The following is an 18,519-nucleotide window of genomic DNA, read 5'->3' on the forward strand; positions in this document are numbered from 1 at the left end:
AAACTCCATTAATGACCACAAAGATCTAAGTGCTAGTTAAACGCTTAATTAAACATATGTATTAATAATATAATTATGAGATAAACGTTGTAACGTTTTCAGTTTGATGATAAACACCGTATTCTCATAGTTCCTCGTCACGAAGACTCTATTATCGAATCGGCTTGTGTATTTAACTCGGCAATACCTCAGCGGTAAATACAAAGATTCAAATCCAGATTAATTTATCCAAATGGATTGTTTTGTATCCTTACTTGAAGGATTCGTCTGTAATGAGTTTCCTAAGTCGATGACTTTGTCCATGGCCTGGAGAATATACATAGAATTAATTGTGAGCTCTTTGCACAACTTCATGTCGGCCGCTCTGTTTGCACCCACGCGACTGAGATATAACGATACACCGCATAGATAAGTTTCAACGCATTTGACACACTTGCTTGTGTTCTACGTCCGAACCCCCAACTCGTTAAAAGTCAATGAACGGAACGCCAAGCGTTTCATTGTGAGGGGTTTGTTATGCCGTCTGTGATAAACATCGGCGCTGGAATGCTTTACTTTATGTGAAGGAAATAATGTTTCAACCTGTTACAAGTTTTAAAGTAGATAGAATTGATTTATAAACTTTTACTATGGAATGATGTAAATATTCGTGATTGAATTCGTTAGAATTAACCGTAGAAACCGTATTACAAGATACGGAAGAGAGATTCTGTTGCTTTTTTTTTTACAAATTTATTTGATAATAAAATTATATGATACGTTGAAAATAATTATTTATGAGATTAAAACAGTTTGTTATCTTTGCTATATAACGAGCTGAAATAAATTTGTTTTACAATACATCGGATAAACCATTTCGAGGAATCTTATATTGTATATTAAAATGAATTTGGTAGTTGTTGTCGACAAGTAAAAATTTTCATATCTATAACAACGTTTTCCACGTAACGTTCCACGTATGTTTGCTCGTAATTTTAATTTGCTGTGTTGAAAATTATATTTAAATTCTCCCTGTTACTATTTTTTAGTCGCTTAAAGAATCTATTGCTATCATTCCATAGTTCGAGAGTTTACTTAAAAGTTAATTAAAAAGGTAGTGTTATTAATAAGAAAGCCATAAAGTGGGTCTCTTGTGAGGTATCATTACGCTCAGTCGCGTTCGGGCGGAGGAGTATGTTAACTTCGTGTAAAGACTTCATTTGATTGAACTTCGGTTTCGTAGACTGTTTACATTGTAGTCCAAGAGCTCATGGCTTGTAGTTTTCGTGCCGTACGTTATAATTTTCGTATGACCGATGAAATATCGAGCCATATTTTCGATCTTTTGGCTTCGAGTCTGAAGAATAAATGTTTGTTGTAAAGAGTTCTTAATACTCAATAAATTTGCATAGTGCAAAGATGTAAGTGTACTATGCAAAGTGAAAAATAGTCGAATTACCAATTTTTGTAAGCTCTTAGACTATAGTAATAACACCTCGGGGCAAAACAAAGTAAACTATTTGTAGATTAAACACGGGGAGAGTTGGAAATGTAGCAGCAATAGATTTTTAATTAACTCTATTCACAATTCTATTATTTCGACATCAGACGGGAATTTTGTTAATGGGCCAAAAAATGTTGAACAATACGTTTAGTGTACTCAAACAACGGAATGTCTATTGCTGCTTTTCACCGAAGGATTTACACGAAGTTTCGTAGCACACGTCTACGGGTAGACATACTCCTCCTTGATACACCCGTTTCAAAACATAGTCGTGCATACGTAGGGCTCCTTCCGTCCCCGTCATATGGCGCCGGAGTTGAGAACCCGCATCTCGACGTCATTGGAGGGGCCGGCGGAGGTGCTGGCCACGGCGGCGCTGGCCGCGGCGCCGGGGATCTGGCGGCGTTGCTTGCTGTTGTCGAACTTCCATCTGGTGATGAACGGCTCCTGCCTGCGTCGGCGGGAGCCCGGGGTCGCGGCGGTGGCGCTCGGCAGGTTGGTCGCCTCGGTGCAGTTGCTGATGAACGAAGCTGCAGAGAGACCTGTTGAATTATTGTCATGTTTGATCGAGTTTGGAACGGAATTTGAACTTTTATTGAGGATGCGAATAACTGACCTAAATCGTTTCGTGCGCTTTACAGCGAGCGTGATCTCGGCCCAATGAATGAACAGCGCTTAAAAGTTATTAATATCTAAATAAATAAAATCAAAGACCCGAAAAAACTTCGAAATATATTTTAATGTATAAAATCGGTAGCGTATTGATTAAGGCTACGAGACAATTTACCGCCAACCAATGTAGGGCACACGTACATCTTTTAAAAGGTAAGCAGTCTTACTTGCAATTATAAGTTGATGCGAGAATGATAGGCGAATGTTAGTCGGGTGTCGGCTGTCAACGGGATCGGGTGTCTGTTAGGAGACCCCGATCATTAAACTTAAGAACTTGCTAAACTGGCGCACTTGAACAAACTTCGATAACCAAGTTTAAGATTCGTGCAAATACATTTTGCACCATTAGTTTGTTTTACTATAAAATGTTGTTATTACTAGATCTGGATAGAAACACTGAACAATTAAAAATTTTACTTAATGTTTAATATTGTATGTTTTTGTAATTGCAGAAGTATAAGCTGTTAGTCAATGCATTCAACAATAATTTTATGTTTCGTATAGGTTTTGGAGTATTTCAAAAAGTTCGGATGATATTCTATCACCTTTGTTGTTTTGAATTAAACAGAAATAAAGAACAACATCGGCCCTATAAAGAAACGTGGTATAAAATGTTATACTGATCATATATGACTAATCAAAACATGCAAATGAACATGGTATAGCTTGCGATAAGTCTGGAATAACTATTTAAATTCTTAAACCTCGTATTCATGGTTAATTTTAGTTTAGCAACAAAGTAAATCAACATGTTGCAGACTTGGTCAATAACATCGTCAATATAATTCCCCCTTATTTGCTTGGTACAGTGCTCTAATTTTTTATAGAACGAAACTAATGTAAGAGAGCATGGTTTATTCTCTGAAAAAAACGATTGTTATCTTTATAAGTAACTATGGACTTATATCCCTTGAGGTTAAATCTTTGAAATTAAAGAAAGTGAACATTCTCAAACTGTCTATAGATATAAAAACAATCATTCCGATACCGCCTAAACATTTCTCGAAAAATTTTCGTATTTTTCCAAGCCCTGTAGGCAGCAACACCTACATACATTACAACCTACCAATTCCCCTTAGAACTTACATAACGCTTAATAAGTACAAATTGAAGGTTCGAGATTAATAACTAATTAGCAGAGATAAATAATTAGTATATACACACTTGTCATAAATACAGAACTAATATAATGAATATGTTTTTTGTCGATTCTCGTAACAAAAAAATACAATTCATTTCGTATAACACAGCACAAATTAAATGAAATATCAATATGAAAACAGAAAATTAATGCATGTATAATAATACATGACGGTATTTTCAGAATCCTTGCACAAATAAACGAATAATGAATTTTTTTATAAACTGCATTTTTCATTAAACGAGTATGATGGATAAGTCTGAATTTTTTATAATACAAGGAGTATGAGCAAATAAGGCCTGAAAAACATAATTGTATTAAGGATACATATTGCGTTCTAACATAATATGTATTTACCTATGGTGTATTAAAGCTGTAAATGCATTGCATTTAGGGATAGAACTTAGCCTGAGCGTGTGGAGGGTAATTGATAAATTGGAACTAATTTCGTCGAGTTATGTCAGAGTAGAGGATTTCTGATTGAATTAAGCCCATAATGCGTGGAGGTTTATATCGTAACAATCGTGCCGCCTAGACTTTGTTTCTGAAAAAAATAATAATGCACCATTACATATGCCTGTGCCCTGTGCCCTGTAATATAATAATAATAATGCCATGTAACTTACGCCATTTAAGTGATCTCCATTATAAACCATATGCTTTTACCCACGAAACGGCTTTAGTTTTTAGCTATCTAGCAGTTAGGAACATAGTCAGGTAACTTCCTATGAATATTTAAAATAATTGTTGGGACCAGTTAACGGAAAACCTTTGACAACTGAACCTTTAGTAGTACTAAACATTCTTGAGAACTTTCCTTACAAATTATCGAAAACTTGTGCATGTCTTTTAAAATCACACATCACAAAGTTCATAAAGTCGAAAGCCACCACGAAAGCGACGCATTCTTTAATAAGTTTTAGAATTCTTGTGCTCTTTCCATAATCATTAAATGTGTGATCTTTTAATCGATACACGAATATTAGTCACACATCATTTTTGGCTATTTATAAATATCAGAAAATAGATGTAATAACAGAAACTTTTCCGATAACAAGCTCACTAATTGATAAGCGTCTATAACGTGCTAATTAATTATTTGACATTTAGTAATATCAGTGTCTCTGTAGGCGAGGACGAGTTTCCTATCGATAATTACGAAAAAAAACACGTGCAAAATAAAGTATGACCCTTAAGAAAATAATATAGTACAGTCACGTACAGTAAGTACCTCGGGGCGATTGATAACTATCAAGCAAATTTTCCATGAGCTTTCTTTTGATAAGACGCTCAACTTTTTCCCTTAAGAAAATTCTCGATTCTGGTAACTTAACAAGGGTAGATGATATGAAATATGAAATGACGCAATAAAATATTAATATCTGCCTCTTTTATTATTAAATGTCAAGGTAAAACGACAACCAAACTTTCTAATATTTCGAAATAAAAGGATGTTTGCTTAAGTACAGGACTTGATCCGTATCTTACTTGTCTTTTGTAGTCGCGATTCTATTTAAAATGCTATTGTATTGTATTAAATGGTCACAACGTTACTTCGTATAACCATAGTTGTCACTAAATATTACTGACTTTCATCTCAGTTTAGGTTAACGTCACATTTCAGAGCATTCCCTCTGCTATATTTATAACTGCCAGCCTATCAAACCACACGCCCGTCCAACACCGTCTAGACAATACATACATCATGAACTCATGCGCCATCAGTCAGTGTTTGTATTTCGGCAATCAAACCATGGCTCCATTAAAACGTATTTTTGGCCTTAGAATATATGTGTATGTATGTATTAAAACGATAGATACGTTTTTTAACTATCAAATCTACTCGTATTTCATTGGTTTGTTTTTGTAAATAATTTTGTGGGCTAAAATTTCTATCTAAACTATATTTTTTATACAACCATCTACTCAAGTTTTGATCGTAAACGGCGAAAAACTTTTTGCACACATGGGATATACGGGGACTGTAGGCACTTAATTTCTAGCCAAGGTCTCTTTGCGAATTTTTGTTATTTGAAAAGTCTCTTTTGACCGTACTAGCAGTAATAAAAAAGCTGTGTTTGCAGCCGATCCCTTACATTTGGTATGGCGCATTGAACGCTTTAATAGTTTGACTATAGATCGCAAACTAATTACGTCTCACATCGCATTCTTTTTATTATTTATTATATATTCTAACATTGGGGAACAACTGCGCATCATCAGACCAGAGAGGAACAAAGTTTTCGAAAATGAACCAATAAAGCTTTGTTATTTCGTAAACAAAATTGATGCAACTGTTAAAGAAATATGATATGAAATCAAATTCCTACCATGTACCATGCCTCTGGTACTGCATGACGAAACTGTAACGGTTAGCATAATGTAAGCATGAATTTACTGCGGAACCCTAAAAAGGTTTTCATTTATATATAAATAATATAAATAGATCTGTATCAAGTAATTATAAAGCACTCAGTTGCTACGTCCGTCATTTTCTCTATTAGTATGCAGTCACTAAAAAACAACCCAAATAATAATTATGATACAAAGCGACGTCAAAGCAGCAAAGCAAATAAAGGGAGAGAGATCAACGCTAATATTTGCGAAGCATGCATTAAGAGTTAATAAAATACTCTCCCTGTCCGTCTGTTTCCTTTCTATTTTCATTTAAACGTTCGATTAAAAAATACCTAAAATACCTTCATTTCACCGTCGGCTTTCGAATGTTGTTAAAATATAACTTCATAAGTACAATGCTGGTGCAGTCTTTAATACTTTTGTGAAAGAATTTTGAAAAAAAGTTTTTATCCATGAACAGAATCGTAGGCGGCAATAATTTAAAGACCAGGCACATTATCTATGCATAGAGCTACTTGATTAAAGTACAACAACATTGGTACCATTCGCTATCATTGAGCGAGGATGTCAATCAAACAGCTTCAATTTGCCGCTCCAACTTGCTTTTGTACATGAAACTTGTCAGAATTTCCTGAAGATGTTGTTGCTGTGCCGCTTCGGCAAGTTTCAAAGTCTGTCCTCAGTATTAGTTTAGATCGGCTCAAGCTTACAACCATGCGTTTCGGAAACATTATTAGAAGAGCAATTTTGGTAGATTGTATATCTTGAAAGCGATCACCCTACTTTTTTTTGTGCCGATTCTTTTAAGTAAAACTTTATTCTAAGTTATATAACCGCTTGAATCAGATGAACAAATTGTTTTATATAATTGTTTATCAAGTGAGAAACACTACTTAACCTAATTACTTTAAACATTTCTTATCAGGACAATCTGTGCTCCTCTCGAACACTCCAACATTCCGACAAAATTTGCCACAGGCAATCCGAACTGCTGAGAGCATATGCGACGTGCGTATTGCATACAAATACCATCACGCTAATTATGGACAATGGAGCGGATTGTTTGGTATTGGTTGTAATAACGATGATTTTGTATACTGCTGAAACATGACGACATTTATACTATTACGTATTTCATATACGTAATTTATGTCTGATTGTTAATAATGGCAACGTAATAATTTTGTTATTGATGTTATTTTGATAATTGTCCTTTTTTATTCATTCATTTCGCTTTAGTTCGTGGATTGAAAGTTTTTATATATGTATAACGTAAGGAGAGGTACTCACTAGAGATGCTGCTGGCTCTGGCCGGGCGGGAGGTGGGGCGGCGCACGGCGACCGCGCGGCGCGCGCGCTGCCGTAGGCACGGCAGGCTCTGGCACACGGCTCGACGGAAGTTCTGCCCCGTCAGGCAGTACAGCATAAAGTTGATGCCGAAGTTGGTGTGGAAAAACATGATGGCCAACTGCTGCAGCGCCATCCAACGGCCCGTCATGGTCTCGGAGCCCTGCTGGATAGATTTCGGAAACGGTCAACGATATGTACACTTTTAGTTAGTCCTAAGAGTGGGCAATGGGTATTTGTTACGTAAACTGCGGCTAAATTAACGATGCGGATTATTTGTATGAATATTGACTAATAGCTGTATCCCGCGGCGTCTCTCGCGTGGTAGCCGGGTAAAAAGCCTGTGCGCTAATCCAGACTATAAACTATCTCTCTACAAAATCGCGTGACAGAGTAATGAGAACCATCTATCCATACTTACAAACTGTCGCATTTATAATATTAGTAAGATAATTGTTTCAGCCTCGTTGAATTAATTTTTAATGCATCGATAGCTTAGTTTATTGTTCTATTAGTCAATATAATGTTAGTCGTTAATGATGTCTGTTTTTATCATCAAATGAATTTATTATTTATCGAGACCTTTGTAATACCATATGATTAGTTATGCCATAGCTTATTCTAAATAGTCTATTAACGTCGAAGTGGTTCCATAAGAAAGTCTATGAGAATGTGACAAAGTAAAGTAAATGATAATATAAAATTTTAATACAAAAAAATAATACCAATTTTTTTTGTTATTATTATAATTCATTTGAATTTTACAAGCTCTAGTTTTCCATATTGTGGCAGTTGCGAATATTCAATCCGACATTTTATCATGGCCGCCATATTTTACCGATTTTCGTGAAACATAAATCAGACCACAAGGAAACGGCTTTTCAAATGAATAAAAAAGCGCATTAAAATCGGTTCATCCGTTTTAGAGCAACGATGCCACAGACAGAAACACACAGACATCGATGTCCAACTTATAGTACCCCTCTCTTTGCGTTGGATTTGAAAATGGATACTGTATCTCAATTTTTCTTATCGTATTGCCTTCAAATATTATGGTATTGGTTTTATAAGGGATGTAGGCTGAACTTTTTTAACTACTAAATTTATTTGCAAGGCGTAACAAAACATATCGAATTCGCACTTCGCATAAGCTTTGTCTAAAAGAGCAAACAGATTTTTCAGCGCAATTAATTTTCACGAATACTCGGCAGAATGTATAATGCATGTGGACACCAATATTTGCTATATGCGGGAAGTGTTCCTTCAAACATGCACCATAATCCAATAATGGTGTTTACTGAAGCGAAAGATTTTGTCGCGCTTTATTAGATAACAACTGCTCCAAATGTATTATGAAATTTATAATTTGTGCACTAAAATTCGATATATACACATGGACTTGACAAAAAATTTGTCGTAATACCTAAATATTATATACATTAATGAATGTGTATTATGCATGTTTGAACACATAGACACAAAAAAAAAGCAAATTCGTCACCCATTTTTTTTCCAAAAGCGCGGATGGAACCTTTCTGCGGGTGCAATAAAATACCTTACAGACTTATTAACAGCATGTAATTCAATACACGCACAAACACGAACCGCTATCCCACATTTTGTTCTTTAAAAAATAAGTGAGCTCTGGCGGCACTTGACTCTCACTCTATAAAACCGTTATGTACAAAGCATGTGTTGGGAACGGAATATTACAAGAAATTTTTCACTTCCGAAAAGCCTAAGTTTCTTTCGCGTTCACCAATGCGATCACATCTCAAGGTAACGAATAAATAGAAGCCGTTTTCCGGATGGAAAATATATTGTATTGATAATAACGATAAACTAGAGAATAGAGCTTATTTCATTTCATAGAGAGAAATATAGTTAAGACGCTATCGGGATGTATAATGGGCTTCCGCATCGATTCGTTTGATGTTGTTCTAATTGATTCATCGTCGGGAGAATTTAACTATTCAATTGGAGTACAACATTTCCCGCCTCAATTTGAGGTTTGTTATACCTTGCCCCTTGAGTTTATTTTGTGATTAAGTTTTGATATCATTGTTGAACGCCATCTTTATTTGAACTTTTCACATTTATTTCGAGACCTATAATTTTTCTTAACGACCACGCAGTTTGTCCGATATCGTATCTGATGTTTCAATTACATGCCCTTTTTACTTTTAAAATGTCTTACATTTATTACTGTGTTAATTTGATGTTTAAGTATCCTTGTTATGTTTTTAGGAGCGTTATAGAATCTATCTCGGGACTGCCAATGAGAAATTCAATGAGAAATTTTCAGTTTAGATGCCATATGCGATATAAATTTAAAATGTTTTTTTTTTATTGTTTATAAAATTAGAAATTCATTAGAATCACGAGTTTAATGCAAACATTATTATTTGAATATTTAAATGTTGTAAGTCGAAAACATAAGCCGCATGAAGTAATATCCCTCAATGTAATCAGAAAAAATTGTAGGTCACGTAAATATAATACATAATATATTTGACGTTGTATAATATATTTAGCGTTGGGTATTATACCAAACTTTCCATTTACTTATACTTACGTTTCAACGACGTGTCTTCAGGGGCACAAAAACCATTTATTATATACAGCGTACAATTAAATAACAGTTAAACCCAAGCGAAGGTTAATTTGCGGCAGCGGGAGCAAAAAGAAAAAGCATCACGTAGCAACGTAGCGATCAACGTAGCAAGTGCGTAGCGGCGTTGTGGTTACGGTTTGGCAACAGGTGGTTACCCACGTAGCAATTGTTGCTTTGTACTGCGAGATACCTTTCACTCGTACCTACGCTTGGGTGTTTCAGTACGATTTATATTAATATATAGAATGTAATGATTATTATTCTGAGAAAAGAATCCGTAGAATAGCATAATTAATGATCTCGTTATAAAGACGTTTTCGTGATAGAGCGCAAGAAATAATCAGTAATTTCAGCTTTTTAATGTAATAAAATTATCATTTCTAAGTACCGAGCTCCTGATAAAAGAGAGAAAAGAAGTACAAATACTGTTTAATTAAAAAGGATCCATAAACATTTCCTTGCTATAATATTTTCACAAACTATGAGGATTGAAAGATTTTACGATATTCCATTTAAAAAAACCTTTTCAAAATTTTTCTCGAAATTTGAAAATATTCTAAAAAAACAACTAAGCATTTCAAGCACACTTCATAACTTTAATGTGGTATTCTCGAATTTCGTTAAATTTAATCAATAAAGGACTAAACGAGTTAAAAAAGTGGTTTATAATGAATTAAAAAAGCAGATAAATATACGGCACACCTCAGGATTTATGCTTTTTCGATCGTATATTAAAATCGTATTTTTGTATTTTTATAAATTGTGTTTTTTGGAAATTATATTTAAGTATTATTATTCGCCAATAGATGTCAGGAAGAGTCATAATAAATTGGGACTACTCAAACGCCTCCTATTTGTTAAAAAAGTAAGTTTAAGTCGATAAAACACGAATAAAACACGCATATGACATTTTCTAAAAAAGTTTCCTAGCTAGATCGATTTATCGCCCCCGAAACCCCCTATATACTAAATTTCATGAAAATGGTTGGAGCCGATTTCGAGATTCCAATTAAATGTATATATATATATATATATATATATATATATATATATATATATATATACAAGAATTGCTCGTTGAAAGATATAAGATAACAAGAAACAAGAAAATAGTAAAATATTATTTATTTTATTATTTATTTATAATGCTTTATTGCACAAAAATAAAAAGTAATCCTTATACAAAATAATTGCTTAGTTACTCATTTTGTACAAAATGCGGCCTTACTGCTAAACAGCAATCTCTGCCAGGAAACCTGGTAGGACAGGAAATGTAAGAAGTTTAAGGGATAGCGCAAAAACAAAGAGAAATGAACAATATAGGTGACGACGGATGATGCAGATTACAATGTTAAGCATTTCTATTAACATTTAAAAAGCTCTAATATATGGGCAGTCATATCGTAGAGCATCAACGTACACAAGTGTGCGTGCGGCCCTGTATACCTATGTATGTATGTATATTATTATTATATTCATTCGTATTTAAAATTTCGAAAATAGAATTTTAAAGCTATATGGATTGCGAGTACAAATTATATGAATATATATCTTAACCAAAGAATCGGTGAATTCTAGCTAACATTAATATGTTTAAGAGACATGAATCTAAATGTAGTCTTTACCTTAAGAAGCATATATTAGAAAAGTATCTGTTTACCTCTTCGACGATATGCTGTCCTGTAAAGGATAAAAACATTTTTTCTTTTCATATTGCTACAAACTCTACTTGGCTTGCGAGATTTGTTTGTGTTGAATATCAATTCAACTATCCGCGAAGATTATACAAAACATTCTCATGGTTATGCTCACTTATACAGCCTTACAAATAAAAATAAAATAACCTATTGTTACAAGACATAAGCTTGTGATATAACTACTGAATATAGATTTGATATAAGTAAAATAAATCTTCTACAATTATACATAAAAAATAATACTACCACAACGGCAACGTTATTTTCTTCATTCATTCCAACACGCTTATAAAAATGCAATAGTAATGCTAGTAATGTCAAAGGACTTTCTCTCTAAATGAATGTGTAAATCGTGCTTACACAACATCCATGACGTGTCGGTTACTTAATATTAAATTACTTTTAATAGATTTAGGTATACTTTGATGCTGAAGATTGAAATGTTTACGTTATCCTTTTAGAAATATCTGAAGAAATATTCTATATGGTTTTATAAAATACAAGCAGTTCGCCCGTGGTACATATATAACCTATGTCATTCAGTGAAGATGCAGCTTTCTAATTGTGAAAGAATTTTTGAAATCGATCCAGTAGTTTTCGAGTTTATCCATTACAAACAAACCAACAAAACTACAAATTCTTCCTCTTTATAATATTAGTGTAGACAAAAACGATGGTTTTCATTTATTTTTCGAAATAACGGTTTTTCAGTAACTTCGAAAAAGTAAGAACGTAATCTGTGTCCGCTGTCCGTGAAGCAGTGATTAACTTGTTTATAACTTTTTTTAAAGTCTTTAATTGTCCTGAACTTGACATTAAATTTTAAATTAAATTTTTATTTAACTTTTTTGCATTGTATTTCATTAAATACACAAAAATAGGACAGACTTTTGACATTATACCGAGCTCAAACTGGGAACCGGGTAGGCTGGCCGGGTGTACATGGTTAGCTATCCCACGTTTATGTTGTTTACGACTATTCATAGATCTCAGTATAAAATTTAAAACAACGTTTATTTGTAAGCTCGTTAGTGTTTATTAAATAAAAATACATTGCTATTTTTTTTTACACGAAACTTACCTTGGAGAAGAGTTTGTGAAATGTTTATTTTTATTGTTTAGTCTTGTTATTCAAAGGCTTATTTTTAAGAAATAAATAAAATTAGATTAATATTTATGTTCCTTATGTAGTAAACAACTCATATCACGGCGAGAACAGAAAATAATAGACTGAATTATGTAAATTTTAAAATCACTTAAGTCTGTCTATTGATGAAACTGTACGACAACTTATCTTACGTTTCTCAAGATGATAACGTACTACGTTGATATTTATTATAAGGATTAACAATAATATAATTTGATAAATACATCGGTTACAGTACGTCAAACGTATTGGTAGCGACCATCAGCTAGATGAATATACGTTAAATTACGGCGTTGTTTGATAAATGATTTGAAAAATGGAATAATTGGTCCTATTATATTGCCACGGTTTGAAATGTTAAAAGAATCCTTTTATCTGTTGGTTGGTGTAAATAGTTAATCGGCTAATCGATCCATCGCCACATTTTATTTTCACATCGAAGAAGTTGCCACTAATTGAAGGGCTTGTGACTGTGATGATAAATAACATTTTATATTTGTTGATAAAGTGGAAGTTAGAAATTAATATACATTAAAGACAATTGAAAACCATCATTGGTTATATTTTTTAGTCACGCTCAACTGAACTGCTCTGTACACTCTGAAAATACGACAGGTCAAAGGTCAATAAACGACTTCGACTCTGTGTTGTATTTTAGCAGGAAATATTTGTGAAAGCTGCATGTTGTATTTGTATCGAGATGTGTAATAATTAATTTAATGAAAGCGCGTGTATTAAAATTATACTTGTTCGCTGAATTGGAATCGTATTATTTGAAATCTACTTTGAATCTAATTATTGGTTAGGTAAATAATATTGATTTTTGTGTTGAATGTATGAAATGTTTAAGTATCTAAATGCTTCTTATTTAGTTAAAAAGGAAACCAGTAGAACCTACAAATAATTCGTAACATAAAACGTTGTGTTTTTTTTTCACTTTAACGTGTTCGAAAATTTCCGTGTTAACATTGCCATGCGAAATCAGAACATAAGTATAACAAATATATTGAATATATCACATAACAGACCTCGGTGTACTCGTATGGTGCAAGTAATGGAGCACTTAGATAAAAGATTCACAAGACAACCGGTTATTATCGGAAAAAAGGTTTCGTAAAAGCAATTATTATTTACGATGAAAATTAAATGTTTTCGTGGAAATACACTGAACAGATTATTATATAACTACGAACAGAACCTCAAAGCGCCTATTAAACCAATTAGGTAAACTTTTTTTCACTTGAAAGTAAAGATAGACGGTCGGAGTATTATTGCTTTGATATAACATTGTAATTATGATCGAAATGAAACTGAATAAGTTTAATTAATACTCACAATATTATTGCGCCGACAACAGTATAATTTTTGTATAATAATCATTTTTATTCAATCCAACATAAGAACAATGCTTAGATTTGAACTAGATTTTATTTAATAAGCAGCACAACATATTAAATTAACGCAATTTATTTGCTTGCACTGAAATAAGGAATTTGCGTGCTTTTATTCAGAAAGTTTTCAAACGACGCTTTGAAATTCGACGTCAAAGAACATTCGAAATACTTAAGTTCGAACCTCCTCCTTATCATACTGACGCATAGCTAGGTTTGACATGTGTGTTTAACAATCTGCTGTGTGATTAGCAGTAACAGTCAACACAGCCAGAGCTTAGAAATGAAGCTCGAGGCGAGTATATGATCAACGGATCGGTGCCTAACGTAACCGTAGGAAATCCTTGTCGCCCGTTGGCGACTGACTGGCTGCCGCTGCCTGCAGCCGGATAATTAGTGTATTGTGTTATATGTAGTGTATCAATTCATATTGCTGCTCGCCCCGGTACGGTTCAATAAGTTAAATTAATTGCAAATGTTAAAGTGAAGAATACAGTACGGTTATCTAAAACTTGCTGTAGATTTATTTGCTTTTTTTTATAATTCATTCCCACTCCATCATTTTTCAAAATTGCATTTTTTAGAAATCCGTAGTATTGCATGGCCATCCTTGCATGGCAATTCTTCTAGGATTAGTGTCACCCAATCACACCACTTTCCTTGTGAACTAACTGAGCTTGGAAAGATATCATAATATTGACTAAATGTATTCTAAAATACTTATTAAAACATTACAATTAGAATTTAGCCGTATCAATCAAAGCCGATAAAAGGGAACCTATTAACCACCTCCAATATAATCTAGACAAGTTATCGGTAAGCTTTCAGAAGCGGCCTTCATCGTCGGACTATTGTTCTGTTTCCGCCATACACGAAACATAGCTACATTAAAAATATCACTGCGTTAAATCTAATCAATGTATTATGCACGAAGCCCTTTCGCGTACGACAGTGAGATGATTTAGTTATGTGGACTATAATGGAAGTATCAAGGCACCGCGTCCGTGCAGACGATATGCATAAATTACTGCATCGATATAGACTCCAGCATACGATGTACGTTACGACGCGCGGTTTATTTAGCAATTGCTTACAATGATGTAATAGTTTTATGTAACTTGGTATGATTGTATGACCGGTTAACCAACTGAATTCTGCTTGTCGGCGTTTGTCTGTGTAACGCAGTGTGGGTTGCTATCACAAATGGTAATGCTACGAAAGCTGAGCTTTTCAAGAACTATACAAATTTTAATTGCAGTTATGTAAATTTATTTAATCATTGCAAAATTGCCTTATCATATTTTATAACACTAATAATCGTAATATAAATTTGACAAATCTGTATGGCAATACAAAATCGATGATATAGATAAGATAAATAATAATAAGGGTCGCGGGGGGAACTGCGTATTATTCTAGAGCTTTATTATACCAATAAAGAAGTTTTTCTTGAACTCCAATTTCGTTAAAATGTGACGTGGAGATTATCAAAAAGGTGTTACGAAACTTTTCGAATTTATAACTGAATTAAACTTTGAAACGTCTAAAAGTAGCCTATAGAAAATTTGTCAAGTAATACGTAAATACTTCGACATAAATCGATAAATAATAAGCCTACGAAAATCCATACCTGTGCTTTAGCTAGCCTACCGTCACAATCAAATTACTCGTTAATCGCTTTGCAGTGAAATCGGTTAAAGTTAGGCCGACCCGACAATCTTCGGATCGAGGGTTCGACGCTGGACACACGAGCTAAATTTAAATTGTCACTCTCAATTTATCTGCACGTTTACCATGTCACATCTCAAACTCGCGATGGGCTGGAAACTCAAAAAGTCGATTGTGGTCGCAACACTACAATATAAAAGAAGCCTATAAATGTATACGTAAAATTGCTAGCGGAACTCAATTATTGCTCCCACAATAACTTTAAAGTCAAAGGCAGCTATTACCAGCCGATAGGCAGATGCATATTGAATATAAAACCATTTCTTAAGATACCTGCCGAGAAAAAGTTTGCCGCAAATTAATTTGGCGTCTCGCATCGCGTCTAGCAAACTTGGGTGGCTTTCAATATACGAGCATGAAAGTAGTCTGCTCGGGAGGCTCCCTCTTTTTGGAGTCTGTTAAGCCATAGGAATTCTATTATGATAAAGTTTGTTCGAATTCCATGCGAGAAATTTTGTTAAAGCATTTTGTAAGGATGCACGCCTAAATTGTGATGCAAAAATATCAGTGAGGGTGGTTGGTATTGATTTATACATATGCATAACTGCAATTGCCATAATTTGATTAATCGACATTTTTGTAGAATATCGTTTAGTACCCGAGAATATTAAATTTTCTGTTTTAATCAGTAATCAGATAGTGAAATAAAATAAATATCAAGACATCCACACATTGTTAATAACAATAAGAAAACTGTGAATGTTTGAAAAATTATTCTGTCATGTGTGCGTTAAGTCTTTCCTCGGGCCTCACCAAATTTCTTCCAAAACGGTTCTGTCGGTATTAGTCAACACGAATGATAATGCACTGAAATCTTTGTGTGTTAACACGCTTTTAGTTTAGTAAATGGCGGCAATTAAATTGGTGTGTTTTTATGGGAGCGCCACTTTTACGTGATACATATAATCTTTTAATCGTATCAGTTTTGTATAGTGCACTCCCGTGTAGAGTTATGTAGGTAAGTAGGACTAGGTACGCACGTCTAGGCGCAGCCGGCGCGTGCAACTAATGATATAAAACAATTTTATTGCATTATTAATAAAGTAAATAAGTGTGCGCGGTCGTATTTCCATCAAATTTAATTGGGTTTGGTTATTATTTTGTAAATAATCAAAATTTTTTTAATGAGTTTCAATGGGTATCACCCACGGGGTAAGAGGAAACTGTTTGTATTGATTGCATCACTTGTGATTTTGATAAATTAATTGACCGAAGACTTATTGCATTCTCTCACGCTCATATTTACTTTATGAATGAACATTTTTTCAAAAGTATTTTGTCATTTATTAAACCAGTATGTTGAAAAAAATCTTATTACATTATTATGATATATATAATATAAGTAAGTAGTAGTAGTAGTAAGATTTTTTTTAATTCAATGTATCAGAATTGTGTTACTCTAATTTGATAAATGAAATACTCTTACGCTTAAAACAAAAAAAAACGTTCTTCTCATAGTATCCTCTATCATAAAAAAAAACAAAAAAAAAACATAAAACGTCGTTACAAAGAGTGTGCTGGTTTCATAAAAAATGAACACATCCCAAAAATTAAAAAAAGACTGTGATATAAATATTCATACAACTTTCAAGTGCGATAAAATGATTTGATTCACCGAGCGTGTGCGGATTTTATTTAATGGACGCGGTAAATGTTTGGATACGAGCGATTTTTACGAACAAATAATTTGCACTCACACACATTTAAAACATTGTGCAATTTTTTGGTAACAGTTTAAATTTAAGCAAATCTTATACCTTTAAACGAGCAATTCTTGTATATATATATATATATATATATAATTGGAATCTCGGAATCGGCTCCAACGATTTTCATGAAATTTAGTATATAGGGGGTTTCGGGGGCGATAAATCGATCTAGCTAGGAATTTTTTTTAGAAAATGTCATATTCGTGGTTTATTCGGATTTTTTTTTCCTGACATCTATTGGTGAATAATAATACTATTTTGCTTCGTAGATAGCTGGACAACTGAAATAACACATAGGCACTTTTAATACCGATTTTCCTACGGGATACGTACTTACGCGGTTTCAACCGCGGGTCACAGCTAGTAATTACCTTAAAGACGCAATTAGTTTTAAAGCGAAGTGAAAATATTCATATGTTATGTACATATAACACGCATTAATTATAAAAAGATGCATAAAGCCACCCAGTAAGGACTTGTACCCAGTAACGATTGCGACATCGCGCACACCTGCGATTCCAGAGAGTATGACGGCAATCATCACGACCGCGACGCTGCCCCGCCGAAGACGAGGGACACTCTTGGTTCCAACATTGAACCGGAGGGACGTAGTTAAATAAGTTAGATATAATTTAAAATGTAATTATTTTATTACAATAAATTAGTATTAAGTATATTTCGGTTTTTTTTGCGCCTTCACGGGTCGTTCAATTTAATTCGTATCATAGTCATTTTATTGTTATTGTTGTTGTTTTTTAGAGTAACAAACACAAATGCCATTTCCATGGTGCATACTTGGACTCGGATGCAAACGACGTTTTAAAAAATACGAGTTTAAAAAATATAGTCTTATAAAAGAATTGTCGCCACAACCACGACGGCTTAGGATCGGAAATACGCCGCGCAGCAAAATGTACAATGATATCGTAAGCCGAAGTTTGCCTCCTTCCTATACCTTCTGTGTAATTGCAGAGAAGAACTCGAATAATAAAATAATAGCACGGCCAATAAATATCGAACAATCTTATAAAAATTGAAGGATATACCGAAACATATAAAAATGATATATTATTAAATAAAAGTCCAACCTACTTATATAAATTATTTACAAATTATATACAAAACCATGCAATGAGAAATAAAAAATAAATAAAAATGTATCTACACTAATATTATAAAGAGGAAAACTTTGTTTGTTTGGTTGTAATGAATAGGCTCAAAAACTACTGGAC

At 33.6% G+C, this 18,519-nt stretch overlaps 2 protein-coding genes across 13 annotated transcripts in view; one reads left to right on the top strand and one right to left on the bottom strand.

Moving 5' to 3' along the window:
* LOC119835884 (protein furry) overlaps positions 1–18,519 on the top strand; it is a 103,340-nt gene that overhangs the window by 36,030 nt on the left and 48,791 nt on the right. The gene's annotated exons all lie outside the window — the stretch shown is intronic.
* The window catches only part of LOC119835885 (neuromedin-U receptor 1-like), a 20,834-nt gene continuing 3,135 nt past the window's right edge, over positions 821–18,519 (bottom strand). The window contains exons 2-3 of one of the 2 annotated variants that reach the window (XM_038360984.1): positions 6,945–7,167; positions 821–2,013 (exon numbers count right to left, since the gene is read on the bottom strand). In XM_038360984.1, the coding sequence (XP_038216912.1) occupies positions 1,784–2,013; positions 6,945–7,167 (453 nt within the window). In that variant the 3' untranslated portion in view covers positions 821–1,783. Of the gene's footprint in view, positions 2,026–6,944; positions 7,168–18,519 lie in introns of both variants that reach the window. The other variant, XM_038360983.1, reaches the window with a different exon arrangement.

Source organism: Zerene cesonia, chromosome Z, assembly GCF_012273895.1.
Source record: "Zerene cesonia ecotype Mississippi chromosome Z, Zerene_cesonia_1.1, whole genome shotgun sequence".
In the NCBI taxonomy this organism is placed as follows: Eukaryota; Metazoa; Arthropoda; class Insecta; order Lepidoptera; family Pieridae; genus Zerene; species Zerene cesonia.